The sequence below is a fragment of the Panthera pardus genome, unplaced genomic scaffold (assembly GCF_024362965.1).
Source record: "Panthera pardus isolate Hobbes unplaced genomic scaffold, ASM2436296v1 HiC_scaffold_17, whole genome shotgun sequence".
Taxonomy (NCBI): Eukaryota; Metazoa; Chordata; class Mammalia; order Carnivora; family Felidae; genus Panthera; species Panthera pardus.
Window position 1 is genome coordinate 88,628,876 of NW_026526732.1, and position 27,507 is coordinate 88,656,382.

Consider the following 27,507-nt stretch of genomic DNA (forward strand, 5'->3'; position numbering starts at 1 on the left):
TTTGGTTTTAAAAAATAGATTTATTCCTAAAATATATTATTTATGTTAATAGGTTATGGGTGTTATCTTGCCATTTTAAAATAAATGAATAAAATTTAAAATGAGGACCTTACATTTCCATATTTGTATATTTTAAATATTTTTATAAAGAAAATTTGGGGGTAATCAGTAACTTTTAAGAATGTATAGAAATCTTGGGGTGTCTGGGTGGCTCAGTTGGTTAAGCATCCAATTTCAGCTCAGGTCATGACCTCACAGCTCGTGGGTTCGAGCCCCGCATCAGGCTCTGTGCTGATGGCTCAGAACCTGGAGCCTGCTTTGGATTCTGTGTCTCCCTCTCTCTCTGCCCCTCCCCTGCTCATGCTCTGTCTCTGTCTCTCTCAAAAATAAATAAACATTAAAAAAAAAAGAATGTATAGAAGTCTTGAGCACAAGAGAAATTTGGGACCCACTGAGCTGCAGGATACGTAGGGATGGCTGTTCCCTCTTCATAGCCCTGCAGCCCTTGTTTCTACCCCCTAAGAACTTCGTACAAGACATGTTGGCTCTCTTGATGATACACAAAAGAAAGAGTACTTTAAGGTTCTTTAGCCATAAGAAGAACTTTTTGATTGCTAAGAAACCTGAAAATAGTTTGTGAATTGAGCAAAGTCCCCATCACTTTTGGCAACCACAGCTCCAAGCATTCTATACGGCTTCATATAGATCAAATACCTAGGACAGGTGTGTGTTGACTCCAAAACTAAAGCAAAGCAGGAAGTGAACAAATTTGCCAGAATGTTTTTTAACCTTTAATTATCCTTTAATTGTTTTTTAAAAAATATCTTTCTGTAGTACATGATAATTCAGAAATAATTTTCTTGTCAGCATGTTTTCTTTCTTATTTTTTTAAATACTTGAGTGATGATAAGGGGAACTTGGGTGTATGCCAGGGAAAGTTTTGTTCTAAAATAAGTTGTGAAGCTAGCATTTTGAGTATTTAATTAACATATTGGTTTTCTTTTGGAAATTGGAGAATTAAATTTGGGCCCACACTGGTCATAAAATTGTGGTCAAACAGTATCTATGAAGCTCTAACTTCAATCATTTGATGAAAAGCAACTTGCCAGATGAAGACCACATTTTATAAAGGGCAAATATTCCTTAAATGTTTTGTCAGAGAACTAAATTGCTTTGTGATAATGGTTATGTATTCTCACATACTCAGTGCTGTTGACAGTGACATTAGGCAGAGTATCTGAATACAACAAGCCCTGTTCTATCTTAACAATTTAAATCATTCAAATACCCATCCTTTATGTAAACTTAAAACATTCACTTATGGTTTAAAAAATCCATTACCTGAAAATCTTTTGAAGTGTTCCAGAAAGGTCTAGACTGCAGGTAAAGTGGCATGTTTTTTACATGGAAGGAGTGAGATTGAAGCTATCTTAATAATTATCATTACCTAGTTAGATAATGTTTATAAATGTAATCACCAGGCTTCATTGAGACAATAAAGAACTGAAGGGAATTTTCCACATTTCTGTAGCAGTTCAAGGTCCAGTACACCTGCTTATAGATGTATTTTCAAATAAACATTGGCAGATTTTTCTTTTTGTACAATGTTCTTTTTCTAAGGACTAAGTGATCCTTGTGTTTCTTTTAGAAATAATAGATCAAACTCTGAAGTCAACAAAACAGGGAATTGCTGCATAGTTTGCAAATGTTCCATTCTGTGGGGGGAACCTGGGGTTAATCATTGCACTGGAGATGCTTTTCTAGAGTGCTCTTGACATGGTGTGGTAGGCAAAGTAAGGCTCACACTCAGGATCAGGAAAGGTTTGGAGATTGCTGCTATGACCCTACTGAGCGTCAAAGGTCTGGAGAGGAGAAAGTCAGGTTAGGCAGGGCTCAATTCACCAGGATCTGACTTTAGGGAAAAAAATAACCATTTACTGAACACTATTACTGTAAGTTAGAAAACCTTATTTGAGAAGCCAGATTCAGCTTGGAATCAAATGGAGAAGAGAACTTTTATAAATAAGGCAGAGTAAATGAGTGACTACACCTTGTAAGGATTTGTGTACCTTGTTATTAACTAATATTAGTGATATATTTCACTTCCTCATTGACATCCCAAAATACTCTTTTAGTTTTACTGATTATATCAGGAAATGAGTCTCTGAGCTGATAATCTATTTTTTAATAACTTAGTTCTTAATAGCTTTTGTTATCCTAGTGAGAAAAGAAAAAGATTTCTTTATTCTCAGAAAAAAAAGAGTAAATTATTGTTGCTGGTGGGTATTTATACTGGGCCAGGTGAATCTTACTGTACACTCCCTGGAGAAAGAAAGCATTTTCATATGACATTTCCTATCACATTATGTAACTAGGTTTTGTTCCCAAAACATCAATGGACTCCATCCTGTTTTCTGTGATGTGGTGTGCAATGATAGACAGAAAGTGCTAACTTAACTTTCCTTTTTTTCTTTTCTTTTCCTTCCTTTTCTTTTCTTTTCTTTTCTTTTCTTTTCTTTTCTTTCAATAGAAACAAAAATTTGTCTTCTTTGTCATAGATTAATTGACTATATAATCATGGGTTTATTTCTGGGCTTTCTATTTTGTTCCATGGATCTATGTGTCTGTTTTTGTGCCTGTACCATACTGTTTCTATTACTACAACTTTGCAGTATATCTTGAAATCTGGTATTGTGATACCTTCAGCTTTACTCTTCTTTCTCAGGATTGCTTGGCTATTCAGGTTTTTCTGTGGGTTCAGCATTATTCTAGTTTTGTGAAAAAATGTTGTTGGTATTTTGATAGAGATTGCATTGAATCTGTAGATTTCTTTGGGTGATATGGACATCTTAACAATATTAATTCTTCAATCCATGAGCAAAGAATATTTTTCCATATGTGTCACCTTCAGTTTCTTTTATCAGTGTTTTATAATTTTCAGAGTATAGGTCCTTCACTTCTTTGGTTAAGTTTATTCCTAGGTATTTCATTCTTTTTTGGTGCAATTATAAATGGGATCATTTTCTTAATTTCTGTTTTTGCTAATTCATTATTAGTGTATAGAAATGTTACTGATTTCTGGGCACTAACTTTGTATCCTACAACTTTACTTAGTTCGTTTTTTAGTTACTTCTGGTAGTTTTTTAGTGGAGTCTTTAGGATTTTCTATGTATGGTATCACATTGTCTACAAATAGTGACAGTTTAACCCCTTTTTACCATTACAGATGCCTCTTATTTCTTTTTCTTGTTTTGAATCCTGTGGCTAGGACATCCAGTACTCTGTTGAATAAATGTGATGAGAGTAGATACCTTTGTCTTGTTCTTGATCTTAGAAGAAAAGCTCTGTTTGTCACCATTATGAGGTTAGCTGTTGGTTTTTCATATGGCCTTTATTATGTTGAGGTATGTTTCCTCTATCCCCACTTTAAGAGTTGTTATCATGAGTAGATGTTGAATCCTGTCAAATGACTTTTATACATCTACTGAGATTATCATATGATTTTTGCCTTTTGTTTTGTTGATGTGGTGTATATAATGGGACAGATGGTAGCTATACTTGTGGTGAACATAGCATGGTGTATAAACTTGTCTAATCACAAAGTTGTGTACCTGAAGCTAATATAACATTGTATGTCAACTATAATCAAATAAATTTAACAAAACCAATTTGCTAAAATGTTGTAAAAGCAAAAAATGTTGTCAATTTTCAAAGGCCTTCTTAATCAAACAGTAAAACAAGCCATGAATTTCTCCCTTCACACAAAAGCATGGGACACTTTTATATCACTTTAGTAATAAGGTAGCATCCATGAAGAAGAATTCATGTTCTAGGGAATTCTGCCACGGAATACAGAATCACATGGCTTCTTCACTGACATATATTTTCCCAATATTATCTTCATATATTTTGCTAATATGACTAATCCCAGTATTCTAAATTTTCTGGGTCAAAATCTTACATTGGAATCACAGACTCTTTAAGTTAGAGTAGACCTCAAGACATCATATTCAACACTCTCTCCTTCAGTTAGTAAAGTTATTAGCAGTCCTAATTTGCTGTCCCACTTCCTACACACCTAGAAAAATAATTATGTCCATGAACAAATCCCCCCCCCCCGCTTTCCCTATTCTTACTTTCTTCTCCTCTGCCACATTTTCTTATCCAACAGATTTTCGTCTCTTAACTGTAAGTAATCAGAACGTTTGTTCCTTTGGGCCTCTGAGAATAGTTGGCATTTGTTTTTACCACCAGTCAATAGCTGAAGCTGAATGAACTCTGGAAGATAAAGAATCTTAATCATTTATCAGTCCTTTGGCAAAATATAAAAATGGACTTCAAGCAGATTAAAAAACAGCATTAGTTTCTCTAGATACAATATTTTGTGGTACCCTAAATATATTTCCCTCATGATTTAAACCATTTACTAGAGATCCAATTTTCCCCAGACAGATAGGTAAAAAATCTGTATTGGAAAAGAAATTAAGCTTTATTCATTGTTCATGGCAGCAACTGGAACACAGCTGGAAACCTCCTGGAAACCAGTTTTTACAAAGTACTCTATAGCTGAATAACCCTGTTGGTCTCTCCATATCTCATCTGCACCTCCATTACCTATCTACTTTTCTTTCCCTTACAATGCCTACCATGCTTGGCCATTCAGTGTACTTAAAATGCTTCTTGGCCTGTCTTTTTGCACAGTGTTTTACCCAAGGACTAGATGCTTTGTAATCCCCATGAGTCTTACATGCTTTTGGCTAGCAGAGAAGCACACATTTGTTTCCTTGTCCCCAACGTGCTTTTACATATGCCTTTTATATTTCTCCCAGTTTAGCTGTCAGTTCTCATTCTTGTACTCCCTCCTTCTTCCCTCCCTCTGTCTCTCTTTCTCTTTCACCCCCATCCACCAGCTGCTAAAAATAAATGGTCATGTTTTTAATCCATTTATTGCTGAAAAACGGTGATTATCATGCAGAGTAGTAAATGGATATTCATTCTCTGTATTTTTGAATGCTTCTTTTCCACTTCTATAATTTTTTTCAACAGCAGAAAAACTTTGATATGTAGAAATTTGAAACTTATGTAAGGCTTATGTAAGTATAACCTGACAGGAGAAAGGGAATCATTTCTAAATGATTTTAATTTGTGTATACGTGGTTGTGAGTAGGAAGTAGAATGGATTGCTCAGCCTCCTTCACCCTCAACATAGCAACTGTTTCTGGGGCAGACCTTGCTTGACCAGAGGGTAGATGAGCATACACAGTTTTGCAGGAAAATGATGTAGGACTAGGCAGATGCCTGTCAATGCCTACTAGCTTTCCTTAGATGCATAAAGGAAGCAAGATTTCTTCTCACAATAAAATAATTTTCAAAGAATTTTCTTTTTGAGTGTCAAAATGATAAATTCTGAAAAATATCTACCATGCTAGAATTATAACTTTGGAAGTTAATTATACTAATTAAAAGAGGGTCGGGGAGGTCTCTGCACAGCTGTGGTGAAGTGAAGCATTTGAAATTGTGGACAAGGGCTAGCATCCGGCTATATAAACACATGGTTGTCATAATGTCGATGTTAACAGAAAAGATGTGCAACCTCAGCTCTGAGATGTCCCAGAAAACATATTGGGTAAACATATAGGCAGAGGGTCTCTGCTTGGGCTCTTCAGAAATCTGAATGCAATGTGGTTATTAACAACTTCTTGGCTATTCCACAAAAGCACTTAGAGAATTATTATTTTTAAAAATATATAAAAAACAATCTCTAGGGTATGATTCTCTTTTGACACCTTCATAAAAAAAGATTAAGAAAAAAGACCACACCCCTAATCACAATTCAAGTATTTTTAAAAGCCTAATAAAGTTTTCCATTAAATAAACGATCTACTCAGTCAAACTGTGCTGATGATAAATGCCTGGTCCCTGTTTAGGAGTCCATAGAATGAATTCCTACAAAGTGCCCTCTAGTTTGTTGCCAAACTTGGCAGTGATAGAGATTGTTTTTGACTCTTCCTCTGTGCCTTTCTGTGGCAAAAGAAAAGCACTTGACCCACCCTGCAGCTGGTGTCCCATCCCAAGCACCACTCCACCTAAGTCAATCAGCCTTGGTATAGTTTCATATGCACCCTCTCGTGTTTCCTTCTTTAAGGTAGTCTGGCAAATGAGCTTCCCAGTAAATGAGGACTCAGAGTGGTAAAAGTGCAGGGCTGATAGTTAACTGGAGAGTTTCAATATAAAGCATGGCAAATGGCATGCTTTAGCCTTGTACCTCTCCATGAGGAAAAGTGGGTCCAGTTATCACCTATCTGATGAATGACCAAAAATGAAATTGTGCAAGTAAAGTGTTCTATCCAAAGTCTCCCATCAAACGGGCCATTTGATGTGGCTTATCTGTCTGGAGTTTGGATCTAAGGAACTCTGGAAGTGAAAAGGAAATGGATAGTTGCCAGAAAGCTGGCTACATTCCAAAATCATGACACAGAGTAAAGAAAAGTCCTCAGTGGAACAGCTTCATGGTGGAGGTTTGTTCCTGGTGGAGGTCATTTGACCGGAGTGATTTTTGGAAAAGGTGGCAGCTGAATCTGTCATCTGAAGTGATGAGATGACTGGACTCTGAAGAAGAAGGAGGCTCTGCCATGAATTTGCTCCACTTTTTTTTTATGTTTATTTATTTATTTTGAGAGAGAAAGAAAGAACAGGAGCACAGAAAGGAGCAGAGAGAAAGGGAGAGAGAGAATCCCAAACAGGCTCCGCACTGTCAGTGCAGAGCCCAATGCGGGGCTTGATCTCACAAACTGTGAGGCTTGATCTCACAAACTGTGAGATCATGACCTGAGACGAAATCTGACTGACTGAGCCACCTAGGTGCCCCAAATTTGCTCCATTCTTGATTCCGCTTTTCTGATCCATGGGTCACTGGGAAGTTTAGGCAGCAAAAGTTCTCACCACTTTCTTCCAGTGTTCAATTTCCCTCTATTCCCATGAAAGGGAAAATTGGTGAGGAGCTACCACAAAAAAGCCCTGGACAATCCCCACCACCTACCACTCAGGCTCAGACATGAGATATTAAAGATATTACATGGTCAGAGCTTGTACTGAAATATATCTAAAGCCATTCAAATTAATTTGCTTATATAATTCAAATGACAACTATGGATTATAAATCTGTAATGATATGAAACTATATCTGTAAACATTTCTGGCCAATTTGATATTTGTATCATTACAATTATTAAGCCTGCCCTGGGTTAATGCTGAAGAAAGTTATTGGCATAAATTTTTTAAGAACAACATGCTACTCCTCTCAAAATTGGAAATATTAATTGCTAGAAATTTTGTCCAAAATTTAAGACAGTTTGCTACAGGGAAAAATCACAAGTCTGGTCTTCTTGGGCCAATATTTGAGAGAATTCTAGTAAGCTTTGGATACAGCTAATCTTCCTTTGATGATTATTATGCTCTGTTTTACTTTGATGGGAACTGTATGAGGAGATAAAAACATAAATCCTAAGGCTATCCGTAGTTTTTTTTGTTTTGTTTTTACCTTTATGATACCCTGGATGATGATGTTTATACATAACATATGTCTTAATTTTATCTTGAGACCAGTTTGTGGTAATTGACTTTCCAAGGGTCAGAGAATTTACAGTGGGAAAAAAACCAGGCTGTGTCCTAGCTCCTTCTTCACATTAATGACTTGAGAGTACTTCTTGATGAACTATCTTACCATCCCTCTTCGCCAACTTATAGAACAGAAAGATATAAATAATCTCCTGTAGTACCCACTCTGAATATGACTTTATGCTCATGAGATAATATGGCCGTAAGTGATCTCTCACCCTCTGGTGTGATCATTATCTGCAAGCATGACTTTAAATGCACAATTTCAAAGCCCTAATTACAATTTTTAGTAAATATATAATTGAGTAATTAATACTAATTTGTTACCTTGGGTTATATTTCAATTGTAGTTTATCCTACAAGATTCACTGAAAATTAAATCACTTCCAAGTTAGATTTTCCATACATACAAAACTAAAAAAAAAAAAATTAATGAACATAATGTGGTTCAATAATCTGATGACAATATTCTCTAAGCATAAGTGATTATTTTGATGTTCTATGATGTAGAACTTGGGGATCTCAGTCTCTCATATGCCCTTGTGTTGAACCAAACCTAAATCTGTGTTTTGAGGAAGTTCTTGGTGGTTCTTCCTTGTACTATTTTGTGTCAGGGGGAGTGGTCTTCTGGATATCCATCCATATCTCCTTCATCCTACCCTTAATTCTGCCCTTAATTCATCCCAAATACTTGCCAGCAAGTTTCACCTTGAACTTCATGCTGCCGAAAAGTGATTCAATTTTCAGCAGAATTATTTGGAGCTTCAACTCTGGGGCTAAACTGTGAGGATGAATCATGGCTTTGCCATTTGTGATATTGGCAAAATTATGGACCTCAGTTTCTTTATTTGTAAAATGGAAATAATGACAGAATTTGCTTTAAAGGTTAATTTGTTGGCTTAAGTGGATATTTATAAATAGTTGTAAAGTTTCATAAGCACTAAGAAAGCTTAAAAGTATTACCCAAACCTCTGTTTTGAGAAATTATATTTATGGGTAATTTCTTGAAGTAGAATGTTCTCTTTTTTATTCATCCATATCATGGGATAACTTTGTACTTGTAGCACAGTTTTTTCACTCTGTGAAAAACTGTTTTCAGTGATTGTATTTGGGCGTTAAGTATCTACTTGTATTAGGATTCTCCAAAGAAGCAGAACCAATAGGATGTGTGTATGTATGTGTGTGTGTATGTGAACATAGATTTATTTGAAGAAATTGAGTCATTACTTGTGGGCCTGGCAAGTCTAAATCTGGAAGGCAGGCTGGCAGCTGGAGACCCATGGAAGAGTTGATATTGCAGCCCTAGTCTGAAGACTGTTTGGGGGAAGAATTTCTTTTTACTTGGGGGACCTCAGTCTTTTTCTCTTAAGACCATTAACTGATTTTGTGAGGCTCACCCACATTATGGAGGGTAATCTGCTTTACTCAAAGTCTGTCTAGTTAAATGTTAATCTCACTTGAAAAATACTTCACAGTGACACCTAGATTGGTGTTTGACCAATATCTAGATACTGTGGTCTAGTCAAGTTGAGACAAAAATTAACCATCGCATTTCCCTTTAGGAAAGAACATAAGAATCACCTTTATAGAGCTCAGAGGATTTATAAAGAGGTTACTGATAAAGAATTTAATATGTAATTCAGCATGTTTTATGAGAGGCACTTCTTGGTTGGTCTGCTTCTGTAGGGAAAATGCGGGTTTTTATCTTAGGAATACTGTGAACTACATAACTAACTGAGGTTTCCATGTGTACATTAGTCACTGGGTAGCTCAGAGCCATCACTTGGCACAGCTCCAGACAGCAGTCTAGGACCTTGAGGCATACATTTGAGGTACTAAATTAGTCTCTGTGTCACTTTGATTGTCTTTGCTCATATTATTTATATATATAATCAGTGTCTTTTCCAAATGTTCCCATTACGTGCTCTTCTTTCTCTTCATTATAAATACATCAAGTTATTGTTATTCTATTTGTTTGTATGTGTGTCCCCCAAGATGCTAAGTCCCTTGAAATAGGGACCACATTTTGTTCACTCTTGAATCACCACTTCCTAATACAGTATGTAGATAGCAACCGGTTCTAAATAAGTATCTGTTGATTAAATACCGTATATATTTTATAAACACCTTGAATCTACTTCAGGATAAAGCACAGCATACTTACTACATAAAATTATCTTCCAATCTCTATAAAATGCACTAGGAATTTTAGAAATGCAATTCTAGATTTGAGAGAAAAAGAAGTACTAGATAATGCTAGACATTCATCTGGAAAGTTGACAAAACTCTGAACTAGTTAGAAGAATAGGATTGGAATGCTGACCTTCAATTCCGATCTTTGTGACTCTTCTCTTTGGTTGAAAATTACTTATTAAGGGGCACCTGGGTAGCTCAGTAGGTTGAGCATCTGATTTTGAGTCAGGTCATGATCTTGTAGTTTGTGAGTTCAAGCCTCACATAGGGCATGCTGCTGTCAGATTGTCAGCCTGGATCCTGCTTCAGATCCTCTGTCCCCCTCTTTGTCCCTCTTCTACTTGTGCTTTCACAAAAATAAATAAATATTTTTAAAAAATAGAAAAAGAAAATTGCTTATTAAAAGCAAGCTGGCCCCTCTTACTGGAGTTTCATGGTTTTGGTGAGGAGTAAGTTGTACTCACAGATACCCCTCAAAAGGCTTTAAGGCCTTTTACATAGGTGGTTGCTATCAGAAGAATCATTTCCACCATGAATTGCTTGTCTTTATGTAACACTAAGAAATGCTAGATGTATCTGGCTAGGTGTTTTGAGGTGACTTTAGTGGATGAAACTCATAGATGAGTCTTATCAATTTAGCTGGTTTTCAGGTGTTGATCTGTTAGTTTACCTATGATCAAGAAGGCCTAAATATTCCCCTTAGCTTAACTAAACTTTAGACAGGCTGCTTCACTCTAGACCACTAGCCTCTCAGACTAGAAAGTCATGTGGTATAAATGTACAAGCAGGAGTCCAAATCAAGAGATTGTTGGTAAGCTGAGATTAAAGAAAATTAGGTGTTCTTCCCTAGTTGGTAATATTTACCATTTTGACTTTGGAATTATTTTTGTTTAAAGAGCCATAGCTATTGTCTAACATGAGAAAATCCTTTATTAATCACTACTAGCTGAACATTAATTTTTGAAGAAGTCTTTTCATTTCAGTGGGCTTAGTTTCTTCCCCTATGACAGTGTTGAACTTTACCTGAGCCCTATGCGCTTGGAAAACAGCAATAGTCAGGAAGTCCCCGTAGCCTTTCATGTTCTGTGAAACAACTTACTGCAAAGATCCACCCTTCTGTCATTCGATAAGACTCTCAGATGAATCCCCTGTATACTTGTGACAAAGTCAGAAACAGACCCTCCAAATTCCTATTCGTTGTCTCAGAAATTACTAGGGAAATCATTTGTTCCCACTGACCAGTCTGAACAAACTACTTGCTAACTTAACTTGACCAAACTTCAGTTAGGTGTCTTGCTTTCCACAGGCCCCTAAACTCTGGCCCATCCTTGAGTTTAAATAAGTACTGGAAGACTAGCCAAGCACTGGAAGGTGGAACAATCCCCCCTGACAATCTCTCCCAGAGTCGGCTGGCCACAGAGAAAGACACTTCTTGTTCAACTACCTGATCACACCATCTGCTCACCCTTCTTCCACATCTGGTTCTTTCTAGTCTTGTTGACTCTTCCCTGTAAAAGAAGAGTCCTTTCTGCCTGGCATCTGAGATGCTCCTAGATTTTACAGTTGGAGTGTTCTCCCTATTGCAATAGTATTTACAAATGAAATTTCTCCTTACCTAAGTCTGAATTTGCTTCTTGACACCTGAATATAATTGCCATTTTCATTGACTAACCAAATTTCTTCTATCTCTACATTCTGTGATTCTCAGTTCTGTTGTTGCCAGCCCAGTTATGGATTTAACTACAGAAGTGTTTAGGGGAAGATGATTTTGTCATCCTAGAAAATTTTGTGCAGACTGACATGCTGAAGATATATTTGTTTTCATATTCTTCAGTGAAGTAATATTAATTTATAGAATTTAATTGATTTTGACATAGGTAACTTGAAAAAACTAAAACTTGTAACATTTTCCAAGAAGCTGAGAACGATTTAAAATTTACAATCTAAATTTTCTGAAGCAGTGGTTTATTGACTTCAACTTTTTAAAATTGTGACTGTATGTTTTTAGAGAGTTGTTTGAAGCCAGCCTGAAAGTTCAGGTTGGCCTCTCTCTTCTGTCTCCTGTTGCATATGTGCAAGTAATCACCAAACTAGTGAAACAACAACTACATTTGAAGAGGATTTGCAAGGTAAAGTGGGTGCAATAGAACCACACAATGGACTATAGAACCAAATCTATTTAAGATCGCCTGCTATTTTACTTAGCCATGCTTTTCTGCTACAATTAGCTACTGGCCTCACCACCCCCATGGCAGCTGATGATGCATGTTTTCTGTTTATGCCTCTACTACCAGCCTGAAGAACATCTCCATGGAATTTTTGGTTATTTGATTTGGGGACTTAATAATCTAGGAGGAACAGTAGAAACTTCATGGTACCATGAGAATGACCCCAGAGTAGAAGAAAGAGGATGTGGACTCTAACACTATGTGTGTCATTTACTTATGGTGATCTTATGTTGCTTAACCTCTTCTGAGTCTGTTTCTATAGAATAATTAATTCCATCTTCATGTGACAATCTTAAGGGCAAAAAGACAGTATAGGGTAATAAGAGCTTTTAATATTGAAATATTTTTACTTTCACATTTGTGTTTTCCATCTTTAGTAGATTGTGAGCTACCTAAAACAGAGGCCCTATATTCTTCCATCTAGCATAGAGGCAAACACGTCATAGTTATTCAGTAAACACTTTTATATGAGCAACTTGCTGTGAATGCATGACTGGAAGCAATGCTAAAATAAACTCCGCCAACAATTCAACAGACATTTATTGTGTGAACATTATTGTGCTAGGTCCCTTAAGAGATACAAAAATGGATCAGACATGAATCCTGCCCTCTAGGCACTTACAGTCCACCAGAGGATATCAGAAATGTGTTTAAATAACAAGGTAGAAGTTTCTTTAAAAGTTCTAAGAGAGGTACAGAAGCATTGCCATAAGAGTTAACAGGAGAAATTATTTTTAGCTTGGAGAATCATGAGAACTTTCACGAAGATGAAATATGAGGTGTACCTTGAAGCATAGAAAAAATGTGGATGTGGGGGAAGGGGAAGGGCTACCTCTCCAAGGGCCCAAAGATCTTGGCAGGTCAAGAGTACAGTGGGCTCAGGACTCAGATGGAATGGCCCAGGGCTGTCTAAGGGGACAGCTGCGAGGCAGTTTTGGCAGAGGACGCGGATGTGCGTGTGCAGTGGAAACTTAGAAGGAGTAGACTCAAAAGAGAGCTTCCTTAAAATTAAGATTACTTGATACTTATTGACCTGCCTGTACTTTTTCCCTTCTAGATTAAAAAACAAACAAAAAGCACCACTACAACTTGGCATCCCTCTTAGAGTAACAAATAAGTTACCCTAACATTTTCAAGTATGCAATTTCTGGTTAATTTTCATACAGTAATATTGAGTTACTAGAACTGGAGAAAAATAGAAGTGAAAAAAATGTAAGATTTCATTTTATGGCAGTGACTGTTGTAGCTTTACAAGAAATATTAGTCTAATATATTGAATTTGTTTTTAAACATAGAATTTATGTTTTCAAATATACGCTTATTAAGGGTTTTTTCCAATCATGATCTTACAGTTTGAAATGGGAAACTGCCTACATGGTTTTCATTCACTCAATGGGTCACTGAGATGGAGCTAAGCCTGAGTACACATATGTATATCTACACCTACACATAGGTCTGTACATACACATATATGTATATATATGTGTGTATTTATAGACACATGGATATAGGAAGAGAATGAGAAATTGACTAAATATTTCTATCACCAGAAAGTCATCTTATAAATTTAATAAGCATTTAATATTACAATTACATTATAATTGGCATGAAGTTTATTCTATAGAAAAATCACTCCTTAGTTATGTTATATTCTGATGTTGCTTTTATTTTTTAAAATATGGTTAAAAATATATTTTTAACATCTTTACATTGAGAACATTATAAGTATCTGACAGGAGTTCAGCCTGAGCTGGGCATTTTTAAGGCTCTAGCTTAGTGGTGCACTTGAGTGTTGAAGCACCTTTGTCTCTGCCTGGACTCATGGCCTTCAGGGCCGGGTCCCCCAGGTCATGGGTAGCCGGAGCCAGCTCACTTGGGATTCTGACAGACCACAGAAGACCATGCAGTTTAGGTTTAACGACAAACTAATCTAAATAAACATTCTCGGAAGTTTGAAGACCCCGATCTCCTTTCCACTCCCTATAGTTCCTCAGCCTGGAAGTCACAATCTCATCATCCGTTAAAAGGATGGCAAAATTGCTGAAATCCTTTGTGCCATGTTTCCTTTCATGAGACTTTGAGAAAGCAGGAGACATCACCGGTGTGGCTTTCCACAACAGAGGACACTGGAGGCCCTTTTGTAGTCAGCTCACCTCAGACTTCCCACTTTTCAAACCAGAGATAAAGTGTCTACCAAACACATCCACACCCCTTTTCCTTCCACTAGAGAATATACAGATAAGATTTTTTAAAAGTCCTGAATAAGTTCATTTTTTGTGTATGCTATGAAAAACTATAGTACAAGTAGTTTCTTTTGTGAAACATGCAATGGACTTCTTACTTCTAATAAACATTTTCCCTGTATTATGTTTTGTATGGCAACATACTGTGTCCTACCAGTAGTTGTCTTTTTGCCACAAAAATATAGAAAAAAACATAATATTTAGGTAAGAGTATGATGGCAGATTTCTGACAAGCCCCATTTACATGGTACATTGTTCCAAAGGATGTTTGAGTAGAAAATACAGAAGCACTATACAAACCTACTATTACATTTGAGAAATCATTAGCCTCAAAGGAGTAATAACGGTATGCTATTAAAACTGTGAATACATTTTCAGTATCTGTATTGAAAAAAAAATTTATAAATATGTAAATTTCTGTTCAACAAATCCAAAATAAAATGCACTAAAAAACTGATATGTAGACAAAAGTTTATTTACACCATACAACATTTTAAATATTTTATACACAGTTGCAGCAGAGAAAGCTACTCAGAGCTTTCTAGAGAAAACTGCAATAATAAAGATGTGAAATATATTATTCATATAAAAGTGAGATTATTACTTTATTGCATTTAAAGCAATGAAGAATGTAGCTCAACAAACATTCATTTAATGACAAAAACTTTGCTTTTATATTATAAAGTAAAAAGTGTAGTAATGGCCAAACAGACTGTTATAAACTTTAAAAACTGCATAAATATATACATTGTGCTTCATGGTGAAGTTTTTTGAAAACTAAACCATATGAAGCGGTCACAACATGAATCGTTGCTTGAGGTTTATCTATAAAGATTACCTTACAAATCCATTCCACGGGTACTTACAACACAGGATGGTCAGAACTGTACACCTGGTCCTCTCTCCACTAGCCTCACTAGTGAGAAGTTCCCATACGCAAACACCACTGACACTTGGCACATGAAGGTCCTGACACAGCATAGTCACACTGTCCAGATAGAAATGTCAGGCTTCCCAAGTCTTAAGTGTCAGTGCAGTAAATTTTTTTATGTCCACCTCAGTCCATTTGACTTTGTTAAACTTCTGTTTGAAAGTCACCCTCCTGCACGTCCAGAGGCAAATTCAGACACTTCTCCCACTCTGCTGGCCTCAGTTCCAAAGCGTCCTTTGCCTCTGTATCTAAGACATTGATTGTGGTATAATGTTGGTATTCACTGGGGTTTTTGAAAGTGTCCCATGGATTCTTGTTTGGTGCTGGGTTTTCCTGTTGACAAGAGAGGAGAGGAAAGTCATTTATCTGATGACAAGGATTGCCACTTGTTGAAGTTCCCAGGAAGACAGCATGCTTGTGACCTTAATCCAGTTTGTATGATTCAGAGATGATTTGAAATTGTGGCCAGCTGCAGGAAATGGTTTTGATTTTAGTTTTCTTTCATTGAACAAACTGATGAACACCTTCTTTATGTTATTCTAAAATTTTCCACTAATCAAAGGAATGGAATAATTTTTGGAAGGCAAAGTAGATGATGTTTTGTTTTGAGTGTCTTGTGAGATGTCAGTATAGCTCTATACTCAGGTAGGAAGGAGCGTTAGTGTTAAGACTAAATGTAGAAAATTTGGGGTGCCTGGGTGGCTCAGTTGGTTTAGCGTCCAACTTTTGATTTTGGCTCAGGTCATGATCTCACAGTTCATGGGATCAGGCCCCATATAGGGCTCTGTGCTATCAGCACGGAGCCTGCTTGGGATTCTCTCTCTTCCTCTTTATCTCAAAATAAATAAACATTTAGATGTAGAAAAATTAAGTATTTTGGCTGAAGCTTTGGTGAGATAAACAAAATTTGAGGATATGTAATGGGGCATATTATGTAATACGAAAAACAGTCCCCAAACTGGCCATAACTAAATTTCATTAACTTTGCTTAGTTACATACAGATCCAAATTCAAGAAATTATCCTTTTTTAGAATATTAAAATGCTACTGTGTCCCTTGTGTAATCTATTTTCTTCCCTGCTGTAAGTTCCCCACAACTTTCTATATATTTGGGTAGCACACTAATTTAGCAAAAATCATTCTTCCCTTCAAAGAGCACAGATTTTTGGAAAATATATCCAGCAATATAAGGGGTTTTAAATAATGTCCACAGGCCAGCCTTCATTATGTTTCATAGTACACACCCTCTTACTACCTAAGATTTAAGATCTGCTTAATTATGACTCCACTCAGACCTCCATGTTGTAGGGGCTCAATAAATATGAATAGACATTATTCAAAGTTTCTATAGCCTGATATTTTGCTAAGATTTAGCAGTGAACTTATTTTACATAGTGTTATTTAAATATTTCTGTAAAATGAGGGAATTTGAATGTGATAGACTAAGCTGAATAACATCAAAGAACAAGAAGGAAATCATGACTGAATTCTCTTTAGACCAAGTTAGACTACAACACTTAACCAGCTATAATTGTTGAATGTGTCCTTTATTCCTCCCCCTTCTACCCTAAATTCTAGCCTTCAACTGACTGTAATTAATTAGCAGGGGGAACATAAAACAGGTACTGGAATGATTATCTGGGTTCCCCTGACTATATTAAAAATCATTCTCAAGTATAGATCAACAGAAGAGACAAACTATAGAAATATTTATCATAACTAGAAATTAAATTATACCCTTCAATACATTAGATAGTTTTTAACACTTATTAGCCTTAATCATGAGGACATACAAGAAAATAGCTACTTGTTAAGACATGATAAAATTTTAACCTTTAGGATATGTGCACGGGATTAATTCTGATTTAGTCTATTATCCTAAAGTATTATGAACTGTATAGTCTTGTAACTCTTCCCTTCCCCCTCCTTCCTTGCTCCCTTCAACTAATATTTATCAGCTGCTCTGTGCTGGGCATCATATTAGACACTAGGGAGAATAAAGATGGAAAACCAACATGGTTCACTAGGAAGCATAAGATTTAAAGCCTGACACGCGCAGATCCAAATTCCAGTTGTTCTGTTTCATATGAAGGTAATTCTGAGTAATTGACTTGGTTTCCATGAACCTCAACTTTAACGTTGGCAGAACAGAGATATACTTTGTATTGTGGGCCAAAGGAATTGGCAACATGTGCAGATTACCTATATAGTGGGGTTGCAAAAACAAAAAAGTTAAGGGGCCTAGCATAACACCCAGTATTTAATAAATGGTTACTATATATAATAATACTTACCATAAGGTGTTTATAGTTAAATGAAGGTATAAAATATATAGTTATATCTGTGTCTATAATCTAGGAAAAGTGTGGAAGGAGGGCAGATAAGGGTGGAGATAAGGCTTCCTTTTATGGAAAGCATATAAACCTTTCTGAGAAAAGTGACATTAGAATTGTCATAGAAGGATGAGCTTGGTCATAAAGACGTGTGATTGGAGGTTGGGTGGCTGAACAGGCATGCATACTGAGAAGTAAAAATCCAGAGAACATGCAAATAGGACCACTCTGAGAACAATTTATTTTAGTTGGAATGAAAAAGAACAGAATAACTAGGTAGAAGGTGAACTGAAAGCCAGATCATAAGGGACAATGTATTCCAGGGCACTCAATTTGGAATTTACTTTGTAGGCAATAGGGAATGGTTGAACATTTCAGGGCACTACAGTGACCTGAATAATCAATCACTGATTGAAAGGTTCACTGATGTGAATTCTGCTGAATCAAGCCACAGCAAGGATTTATCCATCTTAGACAAAGGCTGTGTCTTAAAGGAGCTTTCTGGGAATCCTTAGTTTGACAAAGTTCAATTAGTTCAGTCCTAAAAAAATTCAAGGTATCAAGGTATTTGCTCATTTGCTTTGAAAACAGGGATTTCATTATGTTTGGAACAGATGCGATTTTCCATTTATATTTTGAAGATCAAGCACCATGGATCCATGAACTAAAATGATGAGTTTAAGACTTTGTCACAATGTCTAGACTCTAATTTCACTGTATTATTGCCAATATATGACTGATTGAATTTCTGAGAGGTTCTATTACTGGGTAATAATAAGGTTGGCTTTCTTATTCATCTCCTCTGGCCTCCCATGGTATTCCCAATTGTACTGTGGTTCTTGCCATTGTTCACAAATGTGTGGACACATTTGTGTCCTTTAGGTCTGAGGCCCATACTGCTTTAGTTGTGAAGAGCTACTGTATCCAGCAGCAGAACTCAACCAAACAGAGAACCACACATAAAATATCAAAAAGTGAAGATAGCTTAAGGGACCTGTAGGACAACATCAAGTGAAACAACATTTCAAAGTGCTGAAAGCAAAAATCCCAACCAAGAATACAAAAATAGTAAAAATAATGACTACAGCAATTAGTTATGGAATACATACACACACAAATGTGAAATGTAACATCAAAAACATCAAATGTCGGGGGGAGGCAGTTAAAATGTAGAATTTTAGAATGTGTGCAAACTTAACTTGCTATTAATGTAGACTGGCACATATATAGGCTGATATGTGTAAGTCTCATGGTAACAACAAAGCTAAAACCTATAGTAGATATGTAAAATTAAAGACAAGCATCAAACCACAAGGGAAGGGAGCAAGAGAAGACAAAGGGAACAGAGAAGAACTATAAAAACAGGCAGAAAACAAATTATAAAAGTGGCAATTAAGTACATACCTATCTGTAATGACTTTAAATGTAAATAGACTAAATTCTTCCACCAAAAGACAGAGTGGCTGAATGGATAAAAAAACAAGACACATTTATGCTGCCTATAAGAGATTCACCTCTGTTTTAAGGATACACAGGCTAAAAGTGAAGGGATGAAAAAAGTTTCACGCAAATGGAAACCACGAAAAAACTGCGGTAGCTATACTTAAGTCAGACAAAATCAACTTTAAAACAAAGACTAATAAAACACAATGGGCATTACATAATGATAAAGGGGTCAATCCAAAAGAAGATATAAATTTGTATCTATGCACCCAACCTAGAAGCATGTAAATAAGTAAAGCATATATTACCACAGACCTAAAGGGAGAAATTGATAATGATACAATTATACTAGGGGACTATAACGCCTCACTTATATTAATGATAGATCATGCAGAAAGAAAGTCAAACATCAGCCTCAAATGACCCATTAAAAATGGATTTAATAGATACATGCAGAATACCCATTCTTCTCAAGTGCTCATGGAACATTCTCCAGGATAGGTTATTTGTTAGGCCACAAAACAAGTCTCAATAAATTTAAGAAGACTGAAATCATCTTTTTAGAACACAATTGTATGAAACGGAAAATCAGTCACAAAAATAACATCAAAGAAATAAAATACCTTGAGACAAAAATTAAAATAAAACATAATTTATGTGATACAGTAAATGTAGTTCTAAGAGTGAAGTTCACAGGGATACAGACCTACCTCAAGAAACAAGAAATATCTCAAACATTCTAACTTTACACCTTAAGGAATTAGAAAAAGAACAAAGCCCAAAGTTAGCAGAAAGAAGGAAATAAAGATCAGAGTGTAAATAAATGAAATAGAGATTAAAAAAGATAATAGTAAAACCGATGAAACAAAGAGCTTGTTCTAAGAAAAAAAGAGAAAGGGTTCAAATAAATAAAATCATAAATAAAAGAGGAGATGTTATAACTAATATAAAAAAAACGATCATAAGAGATTACTATGAACAATTATATGCCAAATTGGACATAACAAATGTAACAAAATTGGACAGCCTAAAATAAATGAAAAAATTCCTAGAAACAGACAATTTTCCAAGACTGAATCATGAAGAAATAGAAAACGAATAGACTGATTACTAGCAAGGAGATTGAATCAGTAATCAAAAACCTCCCAACAAACAAAAGTCCAGGATCAGATGGCTTTACTGGTAAATTCTATCAAGTAATCAAAGATTTAATACCAATATTTCTCAAACTCTTCCAAAAAATTGAAGAAGAAGGAGCACTTCCAAACTCATGAGGCCAGTATTACCCTGATACCAAAACTAGAAAAGGATGCCACATAAAAGGAAATTACAGGCTATTATCCCTGATGAACACAGATGTAAAAACCCTCAACAAAATATTAGCGATATGAATTTTCAGCAATACATTAAAAAGATCATTCATATACCATGATCAAGTGTGCTTTATTCCAGAGACACAGATGGTTCAATGTCTGCAAATCAATGTTATACACCACATTAATGAAATGAAGGATAAAAATTATATAATCACTTCAATAGATGCAGAAAAAAACATCTAAAAAAATTCAACATCATTTCATAATAAAAACTCTTAACAAAGTGGTTGTAGAATGAATGTACCACAACATAATAAAGGCTATATATGTCAAACCCACAGCCAACATTACACTTGGTGGTGAAAAGCTAACAGTTTTTCCTCTAAGATCAAGAACAAGACAAAGATGCCCACTCTTGCCACTTTTATTCAATACACTATTAGAAGTCCTAGCTGAAGCAATTAGGTAAGAAAAGGAAATAAATAACATCCACATTGGAAAAAAAACATAAAATTATGAGTAAAAAAACTGTAAAGAGGTGCCTGGGTGGCTCAGTCAGTTGAGCGCCCGACTTTGACTCAGGTCATGATCTCACAGTTTTTGAGTTCCAGCCCTGCATCAGGCTCACTGCACTCTGTGCTGAGCATACTTGGGATCCTCTGTCTCCCTCTCTCTCTGCCCCTTCCCTACTAGTGCCCTCTTTCTAAAAAAAATAAATAAATAAAATCGAAACGAAACAAAAAAAACCCCATAAAGAATCCACCAAAAAACTTACAACCAACAAATTCAGTAAAGTGGCAGGATACAAAATCAATACACAAAAATTTTTTGTGTTCTTGTACTCTAGCAACAAAGTATTAGAGAAATCAAGAAAACAATTCAATTTACAACTCCACCAAAAAGAATAAAGTATCTAGGAATAAATAGGGGTAAGAGGTAAAAGACTTACAAAGTGAAAACTATAAGAAATTGATGAGAGATATTATAGAAGACGCAAATAAATGGAAAGATATGCCATGCTCATGGACTGGAAGAATTAATATTGTGTAAATGTCATATTACCCAAAACAATCTATAGATTTGATATAATCCCTAACAAAAGAGCAATGACATTTTTCGCAGAAATAGAACAATTCTAAAATTTGTATGGAACTACAAAAGATCCTAAATAGCTAAAGCAATCTGGAGTAAAAAGAACAAAGCTAGAGCCCTCATGCTCCCTGATTTCAAACTATATAGCAAAGCTATAGTAAGCAAAACAGTATAGTATTGGCATAAAAACAGACATATAGATTAATGGAACAGAATAAAGAGCTCTGAAATAAACCCATGCCTATATGTTCAATTAATTTACAACAAAAGAGGCAGGAATAGACAATGGGGGGAAGGACAGTCTCTTCAAGAAATGGTGTTGAAAGAACTGGACAGAGACATGCGAAATAAGTAAATTGGACTACTGTCTTCTACCATATACAAAAATTAACTCAAGATGAATTAAAAACTTGGAAGATAAGATTAAAAAGTATAAAACTCCAAGACAAAAACATTGGCAGAAAGCTTTTTGACACAGGTCTTGGCAACATTTTTTTTTTTTTTTTGGATCTGACTCTAAAGGCAATGGTATGAAGTGGAAAAAATAAACAAATGGTACTACATCAAAATAAAAAGGTTCTGCAAAGCAAAGGAAACCATCAACTAAATAAAAAATTAACTGAATGGGAGAAGATATTTGCAAATAATACATATGATGAGGTATTAACATCCAAAATATATAAAGGACTCATACACTGAATAACAACAACAACAACAAAAAAATGGGCATAGATTCTGAATACATGTTTTTCTAGAGAATATACAGATGAATAATAGGTGAGGTGCTCAACATCACTAATCAGCAGGGAAATGCAAACCAAAACCACAATGAGGTATCTCATGCTTGTGAAAATGGCTATTATCAAAAAGACAAGAAATATAAAATGTTGGCAAGAATGTGGAGAAAAAGGAAAGCTTGTGCACTGTTGGTGGCAATGTCAATTGGTACAGCCACTGTGGAAAACACTGTGGAGGATCCTAAACTAAAAATAGAACCATCATATGATCCAGCAATTCCACTTCTGGGTCTTTATCTGAAGAAAATGAGAATACTGATTTGAAAAGACATTTTGCACCCTTATGTTCATTGCAACATTATTTACATAGCCAAGATATGGAAAACATCCCAAGTGTACAATTTATGGACAAATGGATAAAGAAGATGTATATATATACACACACATACATATAAACACACACACAGTGAAATACTACTCATAGAGAATGAAATTTTGCCTTTTGTGACAACATGTATAGACTAGAGGTCATTATGCTTATGCAATAAGTCAGACAGACAAATACCATATGATTTTGCCTATATGTACAATAAAAAAAATGAAGAAATAAAACAAAGCTAATAAAAGAATAGCTTGGTTACCAGTGGGGAGGGGGTTTGGGAGAAAGCTGAAATGGGAAAAGGAGGTCAAAAGGTACACACTTCTAAGATAAGTCATGGAGATGTAATATACAGAATGGTGACAATAGTCAACAATATTGTATACTTCATACCTTTCTATGCTGATAGGAGGAAAGTAGATCAACTGTGTGACCATTTTGCATATATACAAATATCAAACCATTATGTTGTATGCCTGAAACTAATGCTGTTAATTGTCCCCCAATAAAAAAATTATAAACTCAATATAAGCCAACATACATGAAGCTTCCAACAATGCTAATTTTGGTCTTTGGCTGTATACACAGAAATGGAATGTTAGCTGAATATGAGAATTCAGGGCCAGCTGGACCACATCAGGGCCACCTGAGAATTTTCCATAGTTCATGGGTCCAGGAGCAGACTAGCTGTCACTTCTGGGCAAGTCCCTCCCTTCCTTCATCCGTCCATTTCTCTTTTCCTCCTTCCCTTTCTCTCTTCTTTCTTTCCTTCCTTCTTCCAACCTACCAATTCTGGGGACAAGGGAAAGAGAATATATTTATTCTATATTTTAAAAAAGCAAGAATTTGGAGAAGTTCCTTGGGGGAAAGAGATCTTGCTGGTGAACAGTTTGTGAGACACACTCAAAATAAGAGAATTCTTTTAACACTGCCTTTTGTTTGTAGTGTTATTTAGATGTTGTCCTGCCTGGAAGCAGGGAAATGGACTAAATGGTCTTTTGGGTTCCCTTTGAGTCCCCAAATTCTACATAATTACCATCATTTGCAGTGCTAGGCAGGTGTTGTGAGTTAGTAGCCAGAAAAAAAAAAAAGGAAAAGACTTTGAGATTTTTTGTTTTGAAAATGTCTTTCTGTATCCAATTATGCAATTTTTCATTAGCAATGTGCCACACGAATTATGACTGAATTAAGGATAATGAACTCACTCACATGTTCATTATTAATCAAAACTGAATAAGGAACTCTTTTTTTCTTCTGTTCTCATATTTAGGACAATAGTCAAGCAGCAATGACAACTCTATCCTTCCCACTCCTAACCTCCCAAATGATAAATATTTATAAATCTTTTCTAGAAAAGGCGTGCTGCTGCAGGGATGTAGTGTAATTAGTAGGCTATTTTGGTTGTCAGGAAACTGAGATACAGATATTTGTGCCATTAATGATTTAATACCCAGACCATACAACTAGGGGAAATTACAATCATATTATAGCAGTCAGCCAGCTGTAGCTGTTGCATAAGGCCTTCAGATTTGTAAACATAACCCTCTCCTTTTTTTTAAACAAATGACGTTTCTTCAATTTATTTCAATGTTAGCTTTCAATATTCCAAAATGAGTAGCTAATGTGTTTAGGTCTAATCTCAAGGGTGCAATTCTCATTTGCCTGGAAAACTAAAAATTGACGGCCCAATATTTGGAAGAGTAGATAAGAAAGAACCACTCATTACATATAGGTGTCTTCTATATGCCCAGGATTGTGTTGATGATAACAAATAATGCATGGTTCTTGCTGTATGGAGGAAAAATAGGTTGATATAAATGTGAATTATTTACAGACTAATTAAGAGTTAAGGTCTATTGTATTTCTTATAATCTTCATTTAACAAACACAGATGGAACTATCAGAAACATTCAATAAATTAAGAGCAGCTATGTACTGATAAATTACCATGACCAGCATTGTACCAGTACTGAGAGGAATACAAGAAAAATAAAAGTATGTAAATTCTTGTTCTCATAAGCTGATGTTACTAATCAGGAAGCTAGGACTTAGATTCATAACACACTATAGAAGACTCACTAGAGTTAGAAGGTGATCAAACACCATGTCTCTTAGAGTTATTTATATACACCATATATATATTGGGAGGAGGGGGGGAGGGCTGCAAAGGTGTAAGGCAGAGCAAAAGCATTATTTTTGGAGTGAGGAACAGTGGAGTCAGATGGCAGTCAGGTAGAGCTGATTCTCAGCTTCTTAACCTAGCTGCTTTGGAAAGTGTTATGAGAACCAAAGAAGGCATTAATTAATTATTTATTTCTATGTTCAATGTAGGAAAAATTGAGCTGGGTCACTTGCTCAAGATCAGATAGTTCTTGGTTGAGCTTTTCACTGGTATACTGATTTCTGGACTCCCCATCCAGTGCTCTCACAAATAATTACATAGCCTTCTCTGGAGCTATCACTGTGTCACGCACATGGTAACTGCAAAATACCATTTGATGAATTCCTAATACTCAGATTGTAGTAGTGCAGATGAATGAGAAGAAAATGGTTCAATCAACAAAGTCTCCAATGTTGATGTGTTTCTCAAAATTCTTGTCATAAAACAAGTGAATCTCCTGGAGACAAACCCTAATACTTTGTTTCAGGTAACAGAGTGTATATTCATATATATGTATATATATGAATATATATACACATTTTATGTGTGTATACACACACATTTTATGACCTTAAAATGCCAGACATTCAAATGAAAATGGAAAAACTATTTGAGTATATGAATTAACTGACTTTTGATGATGAAAAAAAGCACCAGGTGAACCTAACACATTTTTGATGTATAACTATTTCCAATTAAGGCTTATAAATGAAAATGTTTAAAATATGAATAAAAATGTTTAAAGAGTATCATTCCTAATTCGTTTCTTAGTAAATACAAAATACAGTTCGGAGCATTATTTTTTTTTTCCTGTGTATGCCACTTTTGGGTTCACAAGACAATTAAAAGCTCCTGGAGAGCAAGGATAATAGCTGGCATGCCACATCATCAGTGTGGTGCCGGGCACTGATGAGGCAAAGTGTACTCACCATACTGCTTGTATTTGGTATATCCCGAAATCTGTCCAAAGTTTGAAATTTCTGATTCAGCTCCTGAAAGAGTTCCATATGCCTCTTCCTTGTATGCATGACCTTCTGCAAAAGAGAACAGAATCATTCTCATTTCTAATTTGATTTATACATTTTAAAACGAGCTTTAAGATGTTCACCTTAACTAATAAGGAAAATCAAGTTTGGCAGGAACCAGGAAGTCCCCAAAGACACCAAAAATGCAAATGAGTTGCAGCCAATCCTTGTTTCCTACTCAGCACTTCTTAAACATGAAGAATTGGCTTTATTTCCACTTACAAGATTACCAAAACATAGTTTTCTCTTGTGGGTGCATTAAAAATGTAGCAGTCATTCCTCTGTAAGATTTTCATCACTCAAAGTTAAAGCTGTTTTACCAAAAATTATAATATAAAAAAATGTTTAAAAATTTGGACTTGTAAAGCACCCAAGTCTCTCAATGTTTGTCATGGGAAATATTACTTTTTTTATGTTTTATTTCCATAAACACTAAAATCCTAGCCGGCTGTACTAAAGGGGGAGCAAACTCCCAGGCACTGCCTTTTAAGGCTGACTCAAAGCACTAAAGTGTCTGAAATATATGTGAAACCTAAAATCTTACACTTTCCTTGAATAATGATTGAGCTTTGCAGAAGGAAAATCTGACCCATAGGTTTCATATATTTGTTCACGAGATGGTACGGAATTTTAATGAAAGGACTCAGAGCATAAATTGTGTAGCTGATGAGCTTCTCAAATCACTGATACAAATATCTTAATACTCTTCATCCCTGGTTACATCCTTGTCTCCCAACTTCATCGTAACTCAACAAATACAGTCCTAAATAAAAATGACCTCAGGGTAAGTATCATGCACTGAATCTTTCTCTATTACAGCGCAGCTTACAGAGGAGATAATAAATCCCCTGTATTTACAAGTGTTATTTTAAGGGAGAAAATACCTTCTTCAATTTTGGTTTTAAAAGTTAAAAATCAATATTTCAGTGATTTTCCAAGATTGTGACTCCATGTTTGCGTAAGATTTTATAGTATTGTAAAGCATGTGCTTCATAACTCACCATTTGCTCATATGGGTTTTGGAGGTGTATGATATTCATGCTTCAGCTATGATTTGAACATGTGGTTTATTGTTTTAATTACCAAATATTTTCAAAAGGAAAAGAAATATATCTTTGGGGGAAGATCTATAATGCCTGGTTTTCTTCTAAAAAGACACTTGTAGAGAACACTATCTCCTTGAGAAAAAAAAAAGGCAAAAGAGAAATGCAAATTAAATCTTTAACATACTTGAAAAAGTCTTATTTTGTTATGCCAAATTTAATTTCCTATATTTAATGAATCTGTGTTAGGCAATACTTTGTTTAGCTAATTTGTTCTATTTTCATTAGCCTACTTTTATGAGAGAATTCCGACATTTTAAGTCTTGCTCTAACCGAATTATTTTCATCGTTGCTCCTCTTAGTTCTAGGAGTTGGCTGTTGACAAATCAGGTGGTTGAGGATGAGAACATGGCAACATTACTCATGATGAGGACATGAAACATAGCAAGCAATTACAGAGTGATTAACTTCCCATCAGTTTTGGGGAGAGTACAGGAAACAGATTTGCAGGATTTACAGAGAAACACCAGGCAAACATAATTTGACTAGCAATGGCTGATGGAGATTTATGAGAGGGAGGATTTGCGTAAGCAATTCAGTGGAGGGATTTTGAGGACCACGTAAACTGGCAAACATAATGAAATACATTCTATCCCTGGGGACTCAAATATTCCCTTGCAGTACCAGGGCCTAAGACACTGATTAAAATGCTGATTTGTGTTACAAGGAATACCTTTAAAACAAAACTATAGTCATCAGAATATTA

The 27,507-nt window shown here is 35.5% G+C and overlaps 1 protein-coding gene across 5 annotated transcripts in view; it reads right to left on the minus strand.

Moving 5' to 3' along the window:
• Positions 1–14,735: 14,735 nt before the first annotated feature.
• The window catches only part of ADGRB3 (adhesion G protein-coupled receptor B3), a 721,030-nt gene continuing 708,258 nt past the window's right edge, over positions 14,736–27,507 (minus strand). For all 5 annotated transcript variants that reach the window (XM_053904766.1, XM_019417654.2, XM_019417653.2 and 2 more), the window contains 2 exons: positions 25,603–25,707; positions 14,736–15,545 (listed from right to left, as the gene is read on the minus strand). In XM_053904766.1, coding sequence (XP_053760741.1) covers positions 15,357–15,545; positions 25,603–25,707 — 294 coding nt within the window. In that variant the 3' untranslated portion in view covers positions 14,736–15,356. The remainder of the gene's footprint in view (positions 15,546–25,602; positions 25,708–27,507) is intronic.